General features: G+C 30.0%; 1 protein-coding gene across 1 annotated transcript; it reads right to left on the reverse strand.

Annotated features, from left to right (window-relative positions):
* Positions 1–2,260: 2,260 nt before the first annotated feature.
* Positions 2,261–4,992, reverse strand: LOC105641767 (subtilisin-like serine protease 2). Its single transcript, XM_012226363.4, has one exon. The coding sequence runs from the start codon at positions 4,939–4,941 to the stop codon at positions 2,617–2,619; it is 2,325 nt and encodes a 774-aa protein (XP_012081753.1). The 5' UTR covers positions 4,942–4,992; the 3' UTR covers positions 2,261–2,616.
* Positions 4,993–20,396: the final 15,404 nt, after the last annotated feature.

Genomic DNA, 20,396 nt, shown 5'->3' on the forward strand with positions numbered 1-20,396 from the left:
ATTTATAGTCTGCCACTATGCTCATTGATTGAGCCAAAAAAAGCAGTAACAAAAGTTAATCAAGGGCATATTAGATTTTCTCTTTTGACATCCTTCCAAAAATTTTCATTTAAAGTACAATTCTTTATATAAAACAAACACTCAAAATGGAAATTTTCTCTAAAGTAAGAGAACCGAGGGAGTAGATCATAACACTACATACTATGTCAAATGATGTTGTCGAATAGAGCCTAAATGAATTTGAAATAGTTATGACTAATGAGTAATAAAATTTTAAACGTATTTAAATAAAGATAATTCAAAGTTTAGGAATATCTACCACATTTTTATCCCTACAACCAAACTATATTTATATTTCTCAGAAAACTAAGGTGATATTTGGTTTGGGTAAATAGACTTGGGAAGTGTAACTTCATGGAAAGTGCATAAAGTATTTATGTTTAGTTTGAATTATCAATTCTACTTCCAGGAAAGTAAATCATCTAAATTCTCTAATACAAGGGAAATAAAAGCTTCTCCAATATAAATGTGGATTGCTCTTATTTAATTGTCACATCAGAAAATAAAAAGATTTTTTAAAAAAATACTCTCTAATGCTAATGTTTATTTAGTATGTCAAACTCATGTATCAAAAAAATAAATAGACATTATTTATCACACTTTCTATTTCTAGAGAATTTCTTAGAGAATATAGGCATTTATTACTCTATAGACACTATATTAAATTGTGGACCTAGAAAAGAAAAGAAGAAAGAGGATGCAAAAGGATCTGAAAGTAGTGCATTGGAGAGAGATTGTTAAAGTTCAACGTCTATAAATAGATATTCAGTCACATCATTATTTACATCTTCTATTACATATAACACATCAGCCACAATCTCTATTAGTGGTGGAAATATTCTAAGTTATTTAGATATGGTTAGGAAAGTTGCAATTGTGCAGTTAAGTGTAATGAAATCTCCTATTATTGTATTTGTAGTTTGGGAGTAATTTACTTCTCAGGGAAGCTTATTTGCACACTAAATATGTTCAAATTATATTTATTGGAGAATAATTTTCTTGCAAGCGTAGTTTTTAAGAAGTATATATCGAGAAATAGGTCATCTTAAAACAACCTAGGTTTCATATATTCCCTAAAAGAAAAGTTTAAGACAATGTATATTTTGAGATAAATTCCATTGACCGTCATAACTCCTGACATGATATTAGTAAAATTCCTTATCTTCATAATTGAATAGTTTGTTTTGAGGGTTAATAACAAGGTAGATATTATTTTGTCTACAAAAGGGAGTAGGTGAAAGCTCATTAAGTAGAGAAGGGAGCAAGTGAAATTGGGTTAGTAACTACAATTTTCATCAATTGAGGAAAGAAAGAGAAAGGAGAAAGAAGGGAAATGAAAGGGAAAGTTTCAAATGACCCCACAATTATTCAGATAGAAGAGATTTCAACTTAAATTATTATATGGCATACTTGGAATTACAAAACTATCGCACGTGCCAACAGAAATATTTTTCAGAATAAAAGAATTCCTATGTCGGAAAGTGATGAATAAACTTATTCAGAACAACTTATTCATTAATTAAAGATTAATTGCTATGTAATTAACCTCAAAGCGCGTGAAAGAATTTACCCACGAATATTTCATAGCTGTTCTGGATTTCATCGCGGCTACTCTCTATAAATATTTCTTTTATAGCAATTAATCTTGTGAAAATCATATGCTGAATTCGTGTATATTTTACAGCTTAAACCACTTTTTATAAATCATATAAAAACTTTTTGCAGAAACTACACTAACTTACAAGTCAAGAGATGCTGCTTTCAGAAAAGAAAGTTAAGAGATGCTGTTACACGTAGTCATGAGACAAATTTGGCAAACAACCAGTTGACTACAACACTTCACAAAGGCCGTTATCATTGCCGCATTCTGTGCAATTTACTTGACTCTCCTCCCTTCACCATCACTTCATCTTTTCATGTGGTCTCTCTCTCTCTTTTTTTTTTTTTTTTTTTTTTTTCTTCCTACATTAGATTTAACAATGTATTTAAAAAGTTAAATAATGAAGCGGTGTTGAATCAATTATTGAGAATAAAGTTTAATAACGTCTTGGTCAGCATATTAAACTTTAAATTTACTACATTATAATCAAGTTTGGAGACAAATTATCAAATTAAGCATTAATCCAAAAAGAAAATAACGTATCACGTGACAGAGAAAAAAAAAAAAGATTCATCGCAAATTAGATAACGGAAAAGTATGTATTATCTAAAAATACTATTGCGTATATAAACTTCGAGTTTATACATTCAACACTGCATTAGAGAGAGATTAAACCAAATTTAATAATTTAAGGCAAAAAAAGAAAAGAAAAGAAAAAACAACTTTGCCCTGCTACTGCTAACCAACAAAGGGAAAAATAAAAAACACCACCACACAGAAATTAAAAATAAAAAACCAAAGCAAAGTCTATAGTTTAGACTGTTTTGCTACTAACTTTACTTAACTCTCCTCTCTTTCTTCTATTTAAAATACTATTTTATCCCTCTAACGACCTGCCACCTTCATCGATCAAACAACAATTTGATCCAAATTCAAAAGTTTTAACTTCCCATGTTCTACAACGGATCTATTTCAGTCACGACAATGGGGCTCCTAACCACATGTTGTTTCCCATCCGACCATGAAATTGACCCGTATACAGCACCCGAATCATCCAGCATCAGATTCCGGGTATCAGCTGTCATTGTCACAATGAAGCTCCGTTTCTTCACCGCCTGGCTGAAAACTAATTTCGTTGGTTTGACAGTCACTGTCACACCTTTAGGAGCTTCAATTTTGGGGCGATAAACTGCATTTGGCGAAGAACCCACATTAGTCACAGTTCTAATAAACGACTTGGTTGCTGATCCCTTTGCTGAGCTTGAAAACAATGCTGCAATTGAAGGATAGTTTAGATTCTCAGGCAAAGGCCTTTTCGCCGGACAAGTCACAGGTGATCGCGTGATCACCTGAATTGCTTTTGGACTGTATCCAATTCCACACAAGTAATTTATATAATCATTGTTAGTAATATCATAAACAAGTCCTGGATCCATTGCACGGTCGAGATTGAGACCTCCTGCACCAAAATCATAAGGCGTGGATGCTTTTCCGGTAGCCTCGTCGATCATACGGCGATTCATATTATCAAGAATGTTAGCAGTAGTCATCATTGCAGATCTAATTGCTGCAGGGCTCCAGTTTGGATGTGCAGATTTAAGCAAGGCGGCTGCGCCACTTACATGAGGACAAGCCATTGAAGTTCCAGAAAGAATGTTGAATTCAGTTTTCCTTGAATCGGAATCTAAGCCTGTTGGACCAACTGCATCAGTCCAAGCAGCAAGAATGTTAACACCCGGAGCAATTAAATCCGGTTTGAGAATTTCCGGATTTAATCCATTTGGCCCTCGACCGGAAAATGAAGCAACAACAGGAGCTGGTTTGATTCCAATAACAGTACCCTTGAAATCAATGGTAGCTGTAGGGTTATGTGTTGAAGCAATATAAGCTTTCACAGCATCACCTTCATCAGACCCAACAGCACAAGCAGGAATAAGATGAGCGTCTCCGACGAGACCTTCGCCGTTGGAAATTCCATTAGCAAGAATCATGCCTACACCGCCAGCTTTCTTGACAACCAAACCTTTAGCCACTCTTGGACTACTTCCGCGATCACAAATTACAATTTTACCCCTAACCATTAGAGGATCAAGAGAATTTTCCATACATAATGAAGCAGAGAGCACTCCCGATTTCCCTGGGTAAACCAGAGGAAACATTTTTCCATTTAGAGGCACTCCAGAGTACAAAGACACACCGGATAGTCTTCGCCCATTGCCGAGAATCACATCGGCCGGAAAATTCCTGTCAATCGTTCCGGCACCAACTGTGCAAAGCCAAGGTGCTAGGTTTGTAACTGACATTAAATTAGGCCCATCGTTACCAGCCGAAGATGATATAAAAACGCCTCTAGCAACGGCACCGTAAGACCCAATTGCTATAGGATCAAGATAATACGGCGAGGAAATTCCATCGCCGCCGCCAATGGAGATTGATATAACATCAACACCATCAGTAACTGCTGTATCAAAAGCAGCTAAGATATCGGAATCAAAACAACCAGAATTCTTCCAACACACCTTGTAAACCGCCAATCGTGCTTTTGGAGCCACACCTTTCGCAATTCCAGGCGCGTAACCCGCCATGTTTGCACCGAAAGAGTGCCTTCCCGCCGCCGTCGACGCTGTGTGAGTACCATGCCCGTCCGCGTCTCTCGGCGATTTGAACTCAATAGTTTCGTTTATTCCACCACCTATCGGCCCAGCCGATCTCGCTGCCGCTTCATGTCCTTTCAAGAAAAAACGAGCCCCAATTAACTTCTTATTACAATTTTTAGGGGAGAATTTCACACCAGTTTCACAAATGCCTTTCCACCGCGACGGCACAGGCCCAAGGTTTACATCAGAGAAGCTCCGGCGTTCAGGCCAAACTCCGGTATCGAACACTCCAACAATGACATCGGATCCATAGTCGGATTCGGACCAGAGACCGCGCTGATTCCGAAGCCCGAGGAACTGAGGGGATCGAGTAGTGTGAAGCTGGCGGCGACGATCCTCGAAAACAGCGAGAACCGAAGGATGTTTGCTTAGATTGTCGGCATGGTCTGGAGTTACAGTGGCAGAAAAGCCATGGAAAACGGTGTCGTAGACATGCAGGATTTGGAGTGGATCAGCGAACTCGGAGCTGTACCAGTGATAGTGAGTGGGGAAAATGGACGGCTTAGATTCAGAGTCGACACGGAAGATAAAGGTTTTGGCCGTCTGATCGGATGAACGTGTTGGAAGAGGCAAACTGGAGACGAAGAAATAGAAAAGGAAAAGAAAAGAGAGAAATGTAGCCATGAGAGAGCAGCAGAGGCCAGAGAGTGAAGTGGAGTGAAAGAGAATGTGTGGATGACCGACAGATATACGAAAGATTTTAACTTTAATTTTTTAGTTTATTAGAATATTTAATTATTAATTAAATTTAGTTAGATTGATGGTTTTAATTAGAAATTTATAAGCATTTTTATTTGTTGGCATTTGGAAACATCGACGGATGTTGATCTTGTCGTGGAGGTGGGGTCTGCTGAGTCAGCCCTATTTATGCGGGACCTGGATCATATAATAATATCATACGATGTCGTTTGCGTTGGAATTTTCCTTTTAATGCAGGACTGAGATTATGTGTCAGTATCTGAAATCTGTTTCCTTGAAAAAGAAAATAGCGATAAGGGAAAAACGTACGAATGGAACCAGAACAGGAAAAAAATGGAAAAAAGCTAAAGCAAAAGCAAAAGATTTTAACATCATTTAAAGTGGAACGACAATGGAATGATGTTGGTGGTGGTCGTTTTACTTTTGCTTTTGGGAATGGACTATATAAGACCAGCAGACAAAATTATTTTAGTAGCAGTTCGTTGCACATGATATTGAATGATTGCCGTTGGATTAGTGGGAGTCACTTAGCCTTCATCAGATAAGGAAAAAAAAACGCTTAATGTTATTTTCATTTTTTTATCAATTACGGTTCGAATAGGAAGGAAAAAGCACTTCTTTAAAATTATTCCAAAAATATATTTAATCTCAACATACAAAACTTAACCTGAAAAAGCGCTATAACCCTTTGTAAGAAAAATATGTCTCCTTTAATATTATAGAATAGGATATGAAATCCGCTCAAAATTTCTTTCCAATTCTATGATTTTTAAGATGAATTTCAGTTATACTTTATTTCTTGAAAATACCTTGTCCGAAACATATTTTAGATTTTTTTAATTTTATAGCGTTCGAAAAGATCAATTAATAAAAAATATATCTAATTATTGAATGAAAAACTAAACTATAAAAATAACTTGTAACTTAAAAAAAAAAAAAGCATTTTTTCAAACATTAAGAAAATTATTATAATTCGACCTACGAATTGTGGTTTAGTTGGCAAAGTAGGCTGAACATGAAAAAAATAGTTTTCGGGTTCGATCTTAATAAACGCACTTGCAGAGAAAGACGAAAAGTCTTAACTATAACTAAACTCCTAACCGGATTAAACAGCCTCTGATAATAGGGTCCGGATACCGATGGTTTACACAAAAAAAAATTATTATAATCATATAAACACACATTTGTTAATCTATTAATTATCAGTAGTCATGACGAGCAGTCATTAGTTACTAACAGCTGCTATTATTAGTCACTAATGATAAAAAACTTTTAAAATGTGAAATTTCTATATTTTAAATTTTTTTATAAGTTTATAAATTAAAACTGACAATATATTTTAACTAATTCTCAATATTGCAATTAATAATAGAAATAAATTATTTTAAAAAATATGTTTAATGGATAAATGATTTTTCAGAAATAAATTGGAGCCAAAACAGTAATTTAAATTTTTTACTTGGTGAAAAGAATCAACTCAGCATGATACCAAAAGATAGTTATGATATCATTTAACTGTATAGTTTGCTTGTTCCAAAAAAAAAAAAAAAAGCTTATAGTTTGCTGTCATCCAATTTGCTCAACATTTTACTGTTAAAATTAGCCAGAAGGGATGTTTTCCTTATAAATTCTCAGGCAATCTATTACTATAATAGTCAAGATTGATAATTACGTGTAGCAACTATGTTATACCATTTAGTCAAGATTTTTATTTTTAAAAATTAATTTAATAATTTTTATATTTATAATCATTTAAATACATATTTCTTCCATTAAAATTAAAATTTATTATAATATCTGTATAGTATAATCATTTAATTATATTCAATAGGGGTGCAAAGCTAAATTTTAAATTAGTTCAAACTTAGTTCATTAAATTAAAAAATAAATTACTATCAAAATTGTATAATGCTTGCAAATTTAAACTAACTTAAATTGGTTTAATGCAGCTTAAGTTTTTTTTAATCGCGATAAATAGTTGAACTTGGATTTGACATAATTTTTTTTTTAAAGATATTTGTTTAATTATTAATGCTTATACAATTAAAGCTTCTTCTCTTAAGGGATTATTAATTCCGTTAGTAGTTGTGTCGCAAATGATATAATTTAGACATTTCGTATCTTAATCTCACATGTATAAGAGTATAATATAAGAAGACGTGTCTTCTTGAGGTGAAGAGACCGACAACACGTGTAGACCCTCACATATTAATGATGAATTGATTGTTTTGTTCCATTCGTTAAATAAATATATTTTTGCATGTAATTTGAAAGGCATACCTAACTAGTTCTGTTCCAAACATAATGTAACAACAGTGTCATGCCAATTCTCAACTCTAAATCATGCAATTTACCAACACAAAAATATCATTGATTTTTTTTTCCTTTAAAAAAATATATAATGCTAAATATTTTCTCATGTCTTCAAAGAAAAATACAGTCATAATATATTTTTATTTGTTTAAATGAGACAAAATATCTGGAACCACAACTAGTATATCATGTCGGATATGGCTCTACTAATGTCACGGCATGTGTCCCTGTTGACGCGGATCTGTTTAGGTCCAAACGAGAGGCCTGAATTGGTAAGTCATTATATCTTTAGAACAGTACCAAGAGAGTCATATACACCTATGGCCCATAAATTATAAATATTGTATAAATATTGTAACATTTATGAATTTTTGTATTGATTTTTTACAAAGTATATCTTGTTTGGAGGACACTCTCGGAATCCCTATAGGTTTGGAAAAAATTATATTATAAACAAACACGCGAATTTATACAAATAAATCGAATTGCCTAACGTATTCAATTATGTTTAACCTCTCTTTCTTTTTTATGTCTCAATTTCTTATATTTTTCTCTTATTCCTCTTATCTTTACTTTTCTTCGTCTAAACTCTTTTTATTTTTATCCCATTATGTTCTACTAAGTAGGCCTTGGCCAGTTTATCCAACCTATCTATAGCCACTCATGATAGACACATGCTCAATATGTGCATAATAATTTTAGACTGAATAACTTTTCTAGCACTCTGTGTAATCCTTCTATAGATTTTGTTAAAATATCAAGATACTAGTGAAATCGATCAATAATTTGGTATCTTTAAGTTCAGACAATTTTATATATCTAATTGAAAGCTCAACCCTTGAAACGTGTCTTACCGAAAGCTCAACCATTGAAACTGACAAATCGGCATGCTAGACGATTTGTGTTGAAATATTCGAGAGAGCCTTTCGATAGATTGTGAAAGAAACACGTATAATATGTGCAGATATACAGGATATTATGATGATCCTACATTATAGCATGATCCGATTTACACTTAAGAGGCATGGTCAATCTCAAGAACAATAAGCTAACAACCATCGAATAGAACCAAGTACAATATTCTCAAAAATAGAACGGTCATATGACCTAAGCTTGCTAAAGACTTAGACATTGAAAATCCGACCATCCATAGACAATCAACCTTGCGAACAACTCTTGGTCACAAGTAAATAACAACTAGTCATATGAATGGACTGAAACTAAAACATATGATCACTTGAGCTATCAAGATGGCTTCTTTTTTAAAATAATGGCTGTTCGGCCAGAAAATAATTACAATTCATCTAAGCGAGATTATTACCATGATAAATTTATTTTGTGCCTAGATGAAAACGGTAAAAGATACCAAATTATTAACGAAATATTTTGGTATAACAGATAACTGATTCTAATTCACACTTGAGGACAATATCATTAATTTCAGTCCTGTTGTAGTTTGAAAATCGAGATTAGATAATAATTTTCAATCTTTTAATTTCTTTTTTAGTTTTGTAGTTTTAATAAATAATAATACTCTTGAAAAAAATTAAACAAATTTAATAAAAAGTGTTCAGATTTTATTTTGAAATTATAATAAAATAAAAAACAATATTGAGAGTCTATTTATATTTTTTTCATAGTTTTAAATTAAAACCATCAGTTTTAAACCAAAACCGTAGAATTTCAGTTGTAAAAAATAAAGCAATAGAACTAATCAGTAACCACAACGATTTTGGTTATGATTTAAAATTAAAAACCGCTGACTATGATTTGGTGCAATTTTGACTATTTTAGTTTTTATTCAATTCTGATTTGAACCGAACAATGGTCAATCCTAGTACGGAGAATATTTATACTATAATTTATTGCCATTTTACTTAATTTGAAGATTTAAAGAAATTGATTTGAAGTAAAATTAATATGTAATTATATAAAAAATAGTGTGTATAACAATAGGTTTAATGAAAATACTAATACAATACTTTCAAATACACTAATGATTGCATATATAGTTAATCAATAATGAATGTTAAAAGGTATATCATGCCAAATTACAAATAGCAACAAGTACCATGTATATTTGTACACAAAATAATTTCACATTAGAGCCAGATAAATGAGGAGGAGCAACTAATATTTATTATATACAACACAAAACATGGCAAAATTCTGAATTCCTCATGCAAATATCTAACGTTGGCATTTAGTGATAACAAAAAAAAAAAAAAAATGAAAGAAAAAAAAAAAGAAAATATCTAAAAAGTAATATTTGGGGGGAACCGTGATGTTTCCTTTCGCTAGTCAACAAAGAGTGTGATCCATGTAAGAAATTTGGCCCACTGTACTTTTTTTATAGTCACTGTAACATCAATCTGAGACCGGAAAAAAATTACATCATATCAGAATGAGCTGGAACGATAATTATGATAGTTGGATGAGAGCTGAGAGATACACGAGATACAAGAATTAAAACTCCCATGAGGTGAATTAATTTTTAACATCCTCTTATTTTTATTAAATTGTCACTCTAATTCATTCTGTATTTAATATCATAAAAATAAAAATATAAGTTCGATTTTTAGACAATACAACCTTTTAGGAGACCCCAGAAATTGATCTTAGGGTAAATTATATATTGCTCTTAAGTTCGAAGGCAATCGAGCTTTATTCCTAAATTGAATAATTGCATATTCAGAAAATCTGTATTTTAGGGTCATTATAATTTTTTTTTTAAAAAAAAAAAACATATTTCGAATAACTAACAAAATAACTAGCCATGGAACAAATTAAAACAAATATAATGTCCTTCTAAAAAAAAAAGACAAATATAAATGCATAAATAAAAAATAAAAGAAAATAGATTTTTTTTTTTTTAAGAAGAAAAGACGAAAAGGAAAATAAAGAATTGATCCCTCTTTATATATATGTATAGGAGTGCTATTGAATTGAAATGAAAATGTACCAACTGATTTAAATATATATTAAAAAAAATCAGATAATTCCAAAGCTTAAATTCCAACATTAGACACCTCTTACCTACCAGCAAAAATTAAAACGTACCTCTTACTTAAACGGCCTATGCAATATATAATTATATAAAGATCTCTCAGTTATCATTTCAGTAGCTCTATCAGCACAGGCAATAATTCAAACTTATACAAAAATCAAACAGAAACAGGTAGTTAGTAGATATAACTATATTCGCCGTATAATACATTAATGCTGCAACTGCATGAAGCCATCACAGCCATTTCAAACATTTCCACAAAATGAAACTTGACACAAACTGAGAATAAAGAAAAGGAGTTGAACTTCAAATTATATTACAAGTCCTTTAGTACTTCCTGGGCCACACTTTCCCATTCTATTGCTAAAGATAATCTATATAATGAGTATGTTCATACAAACACAAGTAAAATGGAAAATTACTATTTTGTCCCTGTATTTTGATCAAATTTACAATTTCATCTATGCATTTTTTATCAAATTATTATGACATCTTTAAAATTTGATTTTGTCTAATGTTTTAGTCATTACGTCTAATTTATGTGTTTTCTCCATCAAAACACTTTGAAATAGAATACCCTTGTTTAGTTGGTGGCTAATGACCAATAGCAATTGGCTAAAAGTGTAAAATAACCAGTAATAGTATAATTATTTTTATATATCATAACCAGGAGCGGAGCTACACTTGGTTAGTGCAGGCATTTATCCACCCTCAAATAAAAAAAATATTATTCTTGATTGTTTTATTCGTTTTCATCTCCTTTCGGTAAAAGGCCAAATACATAAATATGACTGTACTTTTCAAAAAAAAAAAAAAAAAAAAGAAATTTATGGCATCCTAAAGTTTGTGAGTGACCTAAGCCCATATGGTTGTCAATTTCATTCTATTTAAACATCTTAAAGCCCACATGAAAATCACTCTCCTAAGGAGCGTGAGGCAAAAGAAAAAAAAAAAAAAAAAAAAAAAAAAAAGCTTAGATCGCATTTAGCTAAAACTTCCAAATAAATATAAAAATCTTTAATTTCAAATTAAATAAGTGAATCCAAATAAAAAAAAATGCTAATTGATTTATTATTTATTCAATCTTAATATGAAAATTGACGTTAAAGCTGAAAAATCTCTAAATTTGCAAGTTCTCGTTGAAAAAATAAATTGTATAATCAAAAAGCTATAGCAATATGCTTCAATTGCAGAATACCAAGAATATTTTACACATTTTCTGGAGAAAGAAAATTGTAGGAGGAAGGAGAAGCGTCTTATAATTACAATTACACTAAAAAAGAAAAATTGAAGAAAAACTAGAATGCAGGATTTTATTTGTCCAACTTTTTCCAAAATCATTTAAACAACCTTCATACATTAATATTCTACAAATAACATATTAAAGAAAAATTTTTTCCCAAATTGAAGAAAAACTATCCCTGATTCAGAAACATAATTATAAAAGGATTTAAGAGATTGAAAATAGATGGAAAAATCAGAAAAAAATTAAAAAAAAAAAAAAAAGAAACAAGACCAACACAAATTGATGAAAACAACAAAATGCTACTGAAATTTAACTCATCTCGCTTGTCTTCTCTATTTTATCAATTAACTACGACTTGTACACAAATGGCCTTTGTTTGAGTCATCTATCTCGATTTGGCTCCACGTGAGTCCCTGACCATATCTGGGTTCAGCAAGGGTGGCTAAAGAGAAAGAGAGAATCCAGAGAGAGATAGAGCGTAAGAGAGAGAAAAAGAATCATGAAAAGAAAATGGAAAAGGAAAAGAAAGACTTTCGTTTGATGAGCGTGTATACACGATCTTTTAGTTGTTCTACAATTGGTGTGCAAAATTAACGATTTTTACAATTATAGAGGCATAATACGTGATTCGCAAATTTTAGATTGCCACGGGTTTTTTTTTTTTTTTTTTTTTTTTTTTTCAGGGCATATTCATGTATTTGGCCCTTTTTGAATTAAAAGGTAATCAATCCCTGTCCTCTCTAAGCCCAATCACCATTCTTGATTTATTAGATTCAACTTTCAATTCAGCGATATGATATTTTTATCACAAATTTTTTATAATTTTTTTAGCATGGGGGAGATTATGAACCTGGATATAATACTTTTTGAATAAAATAATAGCAAGAATAACAAGGGTAATAATATTATTATTAATAATGGAGATAGTAAAAGTTGGATTCTTTTACCTCTACCATTTGTAATTTCCAATTTTTATTTAATAGTTAAATTTTTAAATCAAAATTTTTGAAAATAAAAATTAAGATTTTACTAAAATAATAAAGAATATGAATGCTAGTTTGTTTCTAAAAAATAATTTATTTTTAAAAAATATTTTTCAAGAAAAATATTTTTTCTAGAAAATATTCAGTTGCAATATTAAAAATTAGTTAAAAATATTAAAAATTTAAACTTATAAGATCATAAAAATATTTATAACTATAGAATGTTGTATCTTGAAAATTTGTTGTTAGATATGGAAAAAAATGTATAAAAAAATAACAATCATGATAGTCGCTAATGGCTGGCAGTGATTGTCAATGGAAGACGGCGGTATTAGACAGTGGTGACCGTTGCCTAGTGGTGGTAGCTACTGGTAATTAATGAATTAAAAAGTATGTATTTATTTAGTTATAATGAGTTTATCAATATCCGTAAAAAATTTTTCTCTCTTGAAGACGAGAAATCATTTTCTTTTAAAATGGATTAGTTTTTCTTTGACCGATTCTCGTGAATTAGCTCAAGCCAATTAAGTTATTTTCCAAAAAGAACAGAATCTAAAGAGAGAGGAATTAATTAACAAAATAGAACATAATGGAATTAAAACAATTCTTGTTATCTGAAGCAAAAAGGGATATATAATTAGACTGAGTCACATCAACTAAAACAACATTAAGGAAACTTGACAAAGTTACAAATAGGCTATAGCATAACGAGTAGATGCATCGGTCTTGCTAGTGGATAAGCAGCTGTATTTTCTTGCCTCTTGATCCACAAGAAACATTCTCGATTCCACAACCTCTTAAAGTCATTAATAAGTAACAAATTCAGACAAGTCATCATCCTGTGAACTAACCGCTCCTGAGACATATCTTGGCAATCAATTTCGATGACAATAAAGTGTATCCCAAGCAGAGGAATCCAGGCTATAAAACTTCCCTGAGACAAGCCTTGAAGAATACCAGAGTGCCTGCTACGAAAGACCCTGCATGGTGTCGAACTATGCAGCCCCATATCCATCACAATTTTCACTATTAATTAAAACAATTCTCCATATTGCTGTTTTATTCAATTAAATAGGATTCAAAAAGTAAATTACAAGATATAAATCATTAAAGAAATAAAGTATATGTATTTATACACAATCTTATTCAACTAATGAGGACTCACACATTTAAGTCACAAGCTGCAAATCATGCCTTTGCTGGCTGATAACTTTAGCGGTAAGATTCATAATTTTTTGCGTGATTGCGAGCGAGAAAATCAGAGGTTTTCATATCAATTTGAGGATCAGCAACTCTCCCTGGAACTCGTCCATCTTCATCACTTCGAAAAGTCCTTATTGTATGTGAAACGTCGTCGTCGCTATCCTCTACTAGTCCTCCTCTTCTTGACTTGAAGATGTTATGAAAGGCAACTGAGAAAAACGGAGATGAATTCTTGTTTTGCCTGTAGTTGCCGCCCATAGTGATAGAAAGATAACTTGATTTTGTTGCTTGTAATAATATAAATTGCACTTAGTTAGCTTTCTAATCAAGTGTTTTTTTGGGTTTGTTTTTTTTTTTTTTTTTGTCTTGATGAGTTGCTTGATATAAGAAACTGGACTTATATATACAAGGTCATAGGGCTAAGTCAGAGATTGATATATCGAAGTGGAGGGAATCATTATTCAACTAATATGAATTTGAATAGTCAATAAACATATAATCAATTAAATAAATAAATTAGAAAATGTCGGTACTGATAATAAATTAAAAATGACATGAAATGATTTGATGTAACAGTCAGAGTCATAGATTTATGGCTTGCATTTAATTTAAAAATTTCGCATCTGCATAAATTTGGCCCTATGACATCTAAACTTTGCAGGAACCCATCATGATTAAAATCCCATAAAGTTAGAGTCAAATTTATGTATTAAGCCTCTGAATTTGGTTAAAAGTTTAAGAAAAGTATACAAAAACTAATGGTTATGGAAATGCTTTGTATACGTAAATTATTCTGGTTCGAATGAAGTGCCTTATAAGCAAAACCAACTCGTAAGCAGTCTCTGCTGGCTGCAAACTTTTTCTAATTAATGATCGGATTCCTTAAATAATTAATACAACAACTAGGAATAGTCATTAGTCAATACCTGCATTTTTTATTTTTTCCCATTGTGCATAGCCACCTCTGACTGCAGAGGGGGAAGGTATGTATGGAGGGGTCAATTCTGTTTTCAAAAAGAAAAAATTCCTTTGACCATTGTAAGTTTCAAACCTGGTTTTTTTTTTATACACTTCCAAACCATCTTCGCTCCTTCCTTCTAAATACTAGCTTTGCCCCGTCTAAGGAAAGTTTGTGCCTTGAAGATTTTGTTAAAAATGGAGATTGAACTCAGAAACTATTAGAAGCTCTAATAGCCTAATAGGAGTTTGAAGCTAGATTCTCCAGTATTAATGGGAAATATTGGAACGTTAATGTGCATCATTTTAAATTAGATGTCGGCCTTTTGCAGGTCTTGTTTCAAGCAGTCTTTGTTGCTTAGTTTGATCCTTGAGGACAATGACATCTTAAAGGGGAGGTAATGTTATGACTGCACTAATGGAAGGAAGATTATTAATAGGATCAATGAATTGGAATTGGATGATAAGCTGTAACAATTAGTTAAGCTCTAATTGTTAACTAATTGTTGGAGAGTTACTAGTGTAATCAGGGCCTGTTCGGTAAAATTAGCTGTTAGCTATTTTGTGATGTTACATGTGTTAAGTTTTTATAAAACGCTACTTTAACGCTAAAAAAGCTAGTTCAAATAATATGTTACCGAATAATATAAAAAATAACGTTTAGCATTTTGACTGATCAAATGCTAAAAGTTACTTAAAAAAGTTATTTCCCATATACATATATAGAAGAGATGTATTTTTCCATTTAAGAGCATGAACACAACAGCAATTATTTCCCTACTTCTCTATTTTCTCTCTAGTTCTCTTCTATTTTCCCTCTCATTTTGAGTGAATATAAAAAATATTTATTTTAGTTAATATTTCACAAATATATTACACTTTATCAATGCAAAAAAGTGATATTAAATAAAATTGTGCATCACTTAAGTGATATAAAAATAAATTAAGTACAAAATGATATGAATTATAATACAAATGAAAATTAGTGATACAAACTTTTGAATTAATGATATGTGCTGTAGTAAAATTTTGTTTCTTAACAATGTTAAACTTAACCTACTGTTTTTGGCTCAGTGCAATGCAGACTGGATATGTGAGAAGAGCTTTTGTGTTTGATCTCCACTAAACACATTTGGAGGGAGAGGCAAAGAGTCTTAACTGTAACTAAGCCCCGAGCCGAATTAGGCGGTCCCTATAATAGGATCCAGATACCGGTGATTTATAAAAAAAAAATTAATTTTGACCAATATTGAAAGAGAAGTGATTATATATATCATGGTTAAATTAAGAAAGTAAAAGTAAAGTTGAGGGAGGCGAGAGTCAAATCACAAATAATTAAAGTAGAAATCCTAGATTAGTCAATACGTCAAAAAAAAAAATTCTGAGAAGGACAAGTGAAAAATCATGATCTTAGTAACCAACCACAGTTCACCATTGAGATTTTAGGCACTAATGATAAAAATTATGGGGTTCTTATTTGTCAAAGGGCAAAAAGAGACGACTTGTTGTGCAATTGAAATATTAGTGATGTGAAAAATGGCCCAACATTTGAGTAGAAAATGCTGTTAAAATGGAGAAATAATTCTAGGTGAGACGTCATGGATCGCTAAATTGTCATGAAATATTAATTTTATCTTTTAATAAAATTTTAAATTTTATTTTGCATATTATTATCGTTCTTAATTCATAATTGGCTAAATCCAGATAAGCTTAAATTCCGCAACTTCACTTTGTGAGTTTTAACCTCTTTCCTCATAATTCACATCTACTCTTTTGTTGATCTTTTTACCTATAGAACCAACTTGGTAATACATCTTGTTCTCTAATAATGCATAATATTTGAAAAAACCGTAGAGCAAGAGAAGTCATTTTGTTATTCAAATCAAATAAAAGATTAATAGCCAATTAAGATATTTATATCTTTATCAACATCATCTTTCCATCTTAAAGTAGAAAGATCTAAATCTTTATTGATCTTATTATTCCAGAAAATTTAAATAGATCTTTTCATTTATTAATCAATGAATTTTATTAATAACGATAGTAAGTTCTATATTTATTCTACAAATTAGGAACATGTCTCCCTTGTTAATATTTTTAATATTTAAGATTCTGATACAATTAATGAATTCATATTTCTTAAAGTAAATGGTACTCAAATATAACGATCAGTTTTCTATTTAGGGGTGAATATTTAGTCTGTTTGATTCAAACTGAACTAGATGGAACAAATCGAACAAATTTCAGTTTTTTGAAATGAAAATCAAACCGAATCAAAAGATGTATTGAAACCAAATTGAATTGGTTCAATTTAGTTAGATTTTAGCTACTTTCAAATGGTTTGGTACTTCACGAAAACCAAACTGAACCGAGAAAAAAAAAACTTTTGTTATGCAAACTGAATCCGATCTATTTGTGTTAAAACTAAAACCAAATTGATTCGATTTAATTGGTTTAACCAAGGTTACCCAGTCCCATTCAATGTAAAGGAAATCCTTATAATAACATAGCAAAATTGAATCGAAATAAATGAAATACAAGAAATTTAAAAGGGAAGGACGCAGAGAAACATATAATCTATTAAAAGAATATTCCTATAAACATGATTTTTGTTGTGATTTTCAGACCCTCTATTTTTGAGGTTCAGTACGAGCTTTCATACTACATGGACTCTTGTTATGGGCTTCCATCTTTTGCATAGCTTGGTTTGTTCCTGTTTACCTTCTACTGGATATTTGAAAACATTTTGAAACTTGCTACTCAAACAGGCCATTTATCTTTTTTTTTTTTTTTTTTTTTTTTGATAAACAATTAAAAAATTAAGCTAATATTTTCCCTCTAAAATGATATAAAAAAACATATATTTCATTTAAAAAGCTTGATTACATAAATAATACTTTAAATTTGTTAGGATGCTTTTAACTTGACCCATAACTTAATTAATATTAATTTACTTGTAATATATTTTTAAATTATCTTATCCATTTATGTAATAATATAATTATTACTAAATAAATTAATTTAGTCTATATATATATATGTGTGTGGAAATGAGAAGGCGAATATTGGTGCCAGAAACGCCTTTCTAAGTTTTATACATCGATAAAATATTATTAAAAAATTTTATTTTATTGATTGAAAAATAAAAGTAATTTAATTTTGATTGATTATATTAATTTTCTATTTAAATTTAAATTCTATTGGATAAATAAGAAATTATTTTATTAGAAATTTTACATAAGGTATATAATTAAATATGGTAAGGATATGATATCCTTGAGGATTTTAATTTTTGTATCTAAATCTAAATTCTATAAGATAAACTAAAAAATTATATTATATTATGTATTACATATGGTAAGAATATAATATCCGTTATTATTATACCATATAAGGTACATATTAAATATGGTAAGAATATAATATGTTTAATTATTTTTTTTTAACTATAAATGTAATTTATTATTATCTATTAGGGAATATATTACTCCCTCCATTCCATTTTGTTTGTATGGTTTGACAAAACACGTATATTAGAATTTAGTCAACAAAATTTATTTCACCTATTTTTACTCTTATCTCATGAAGATATTAATAAAAGTCTTTCATTTAATGAAGGATCATAAAGATTATCATGAAAAAAATAACTTTTTACATATATAAATTTAAAACCTTACAAACATTTTGAAATATTAAAAAAAGGAATAACAAAGAAACAAAATACGACGGAAATAGTATAAAATTTATTGTTTGATGTAAAATAGAAAATAAAACTCGCTGGAAATAGTATATATAATATAAAATAAGATATAACATGTCAAAAGAATTTTCTTTGTCTAAAAAAAAAACAACCATAAAATTAACTATATGCTCATACACTTTAATTAGGAAATAGACTTGAATGGGTTTATAATTTTGATATTTTTTTAATTAAGAATTATTATAATAATAGGTCAATTAAAAATCCTATTATATTACCACTCTATATATATTTACATGGTCTCTGAGTTTGGTATTTCACATTGAAGACTTAATTTATTTATTTTACATTCTCCTTCCTAATTGTTGAAGTATTATTTAAAATTTTATTTTTATTATTTCGGTACACTACTCGATATGAAAGGTTTAATATAATTTGATGCCGATTGTGATTTTCATTGCGTAAGATACAAATCTTATATACACATGTCTATTTTGAAGTAAATTTATATTATTATGCGTCTACTATGTTACTCTTAATTTTTTATTTTAATTTTGAAGAAAATTTCAATATTGTAATTAGTCACCGACTATATTAGTTTGCAATTTATGTTCTAAAAAGTTATAAATTATTAATTACTAAGTACTTTTCATTTATTTATTTTGATTGGGTCATAGTGTGCTAATACAATTCAATGTCCTGTTTAATCTTAAATGTATTATTTTGCTTGAGTTATTATTATTTTTATTTTGCATATTGTTTCAATCATTAAGTTTTATTTTTTCATTCTATTTTGATTTTCTTACAATATTTATTCATTTTGTGTATATATATATTATAATATTTTACAGCAAAATATTAAATATGAAAAGCACCTAATTAACATATTTATTTTTTTACTCAATAACTCATTAATCATTTTTATTTTATTACAAAAAAAACCAATCAACTATATCTAGAAAAAAATAAAAAATGAGAAAGTATAACGAGTCTTAACATGCAATGCACGTTATTAATATTAGTAATAATAAAACATTATAAAAAATTTGATAACCAAAATTTTAAATATGGTGTCAAAGACTTCTTATTATTTCTTTAAACTCATGGCTGCCCTTTTTTCAAAACTGTATTGTTTTCCATACATTGAATTTCTGACCTTACAGTCTATCCAATTTTTTTTATGCGAAAAGAATCTAATTTCAGTGATTTTGTTTTATTTATTTTGACTAATTAAAATTTGATGATCACATTACTATGGGATTTTAACCCAAATCTATATACAAAAGAAAAAATTAACCCATATCTAATAAAAAAAAAAGCAAGAAATTATCTTGGTTAGAAAAAGTACAGCATCATGAATTTAGCAAATCTGAGACCAAATTATTAGTTAAAGATAGAGGAAATACGGAGAGAGAGAGAGAGAGAGAGGGAGAGAGAGAGAGGAGAAAGAAGTCCTTTTGTACATAGTAAAATCATGTCCCATGAGAGTTAGGCGTGTCTGAAAAACATGATTGGTATTTGGTGTGATTAATTTCTGGGTCATCAGGACATCAAGAGCCCTATATGTATTATGCTTCATAGCTAGAATCACTCCTACAATTGAGGGCTTTTGACAAAAATAATGTTGTTCAGAAAACTATTTCTCAATCTAATATCATTTTAAAATTATTTATCAATCTAATATTTGTCCTGAAATGGAGAGAGAGTGTTGCACTAAAACCATTAATTGAGTTGGTTGTTTCAGTGCAATAGAAAATGTAATTCGTACTGACAAACAGTCAGTAAAAAGTAGTTATATGAATAAACAATAATTTTTATTTTGTATTGAGACCACCAATCCAATTGATGGTTTCAATACAAAATGAAAATTTTAAGTTGTCAATTTACATTTTCACTAAAACACACAATTCATTTGGTGGTTTTAGTGCAACTATGAGATGTGATCATTAGTCAGCAAAAAGTACAGGGAGA

The sequence above is a fragment of the Jatropha curcas genome, chromosome 1 (genome assembly GCF_041381405.1).
Source record: "Jatropha curcas cultivar XTBG-Jc1 chromosome 1, XTBG_Jcur_1.0, whole genome shotgun sequence".
NCBI classification, from domain to species: domain Eukaryota; kingdom Viridiplantae; phylum Streptophyta; class Magnoliopsida; order Malpighiales; family Euphorbiaceae; genus Jatropha; species Jatropha curcas.

What these genes read in the sequence shown, in the direction of transcription:
- LOC105641767 (XM_012226363.4), bottom strand. Translation starts at nt 4,941, where the DNA reads ATGGCTACATTTCTCTCTTTTCTTTTCCTTTTCTATTTCTTCGTCTCC.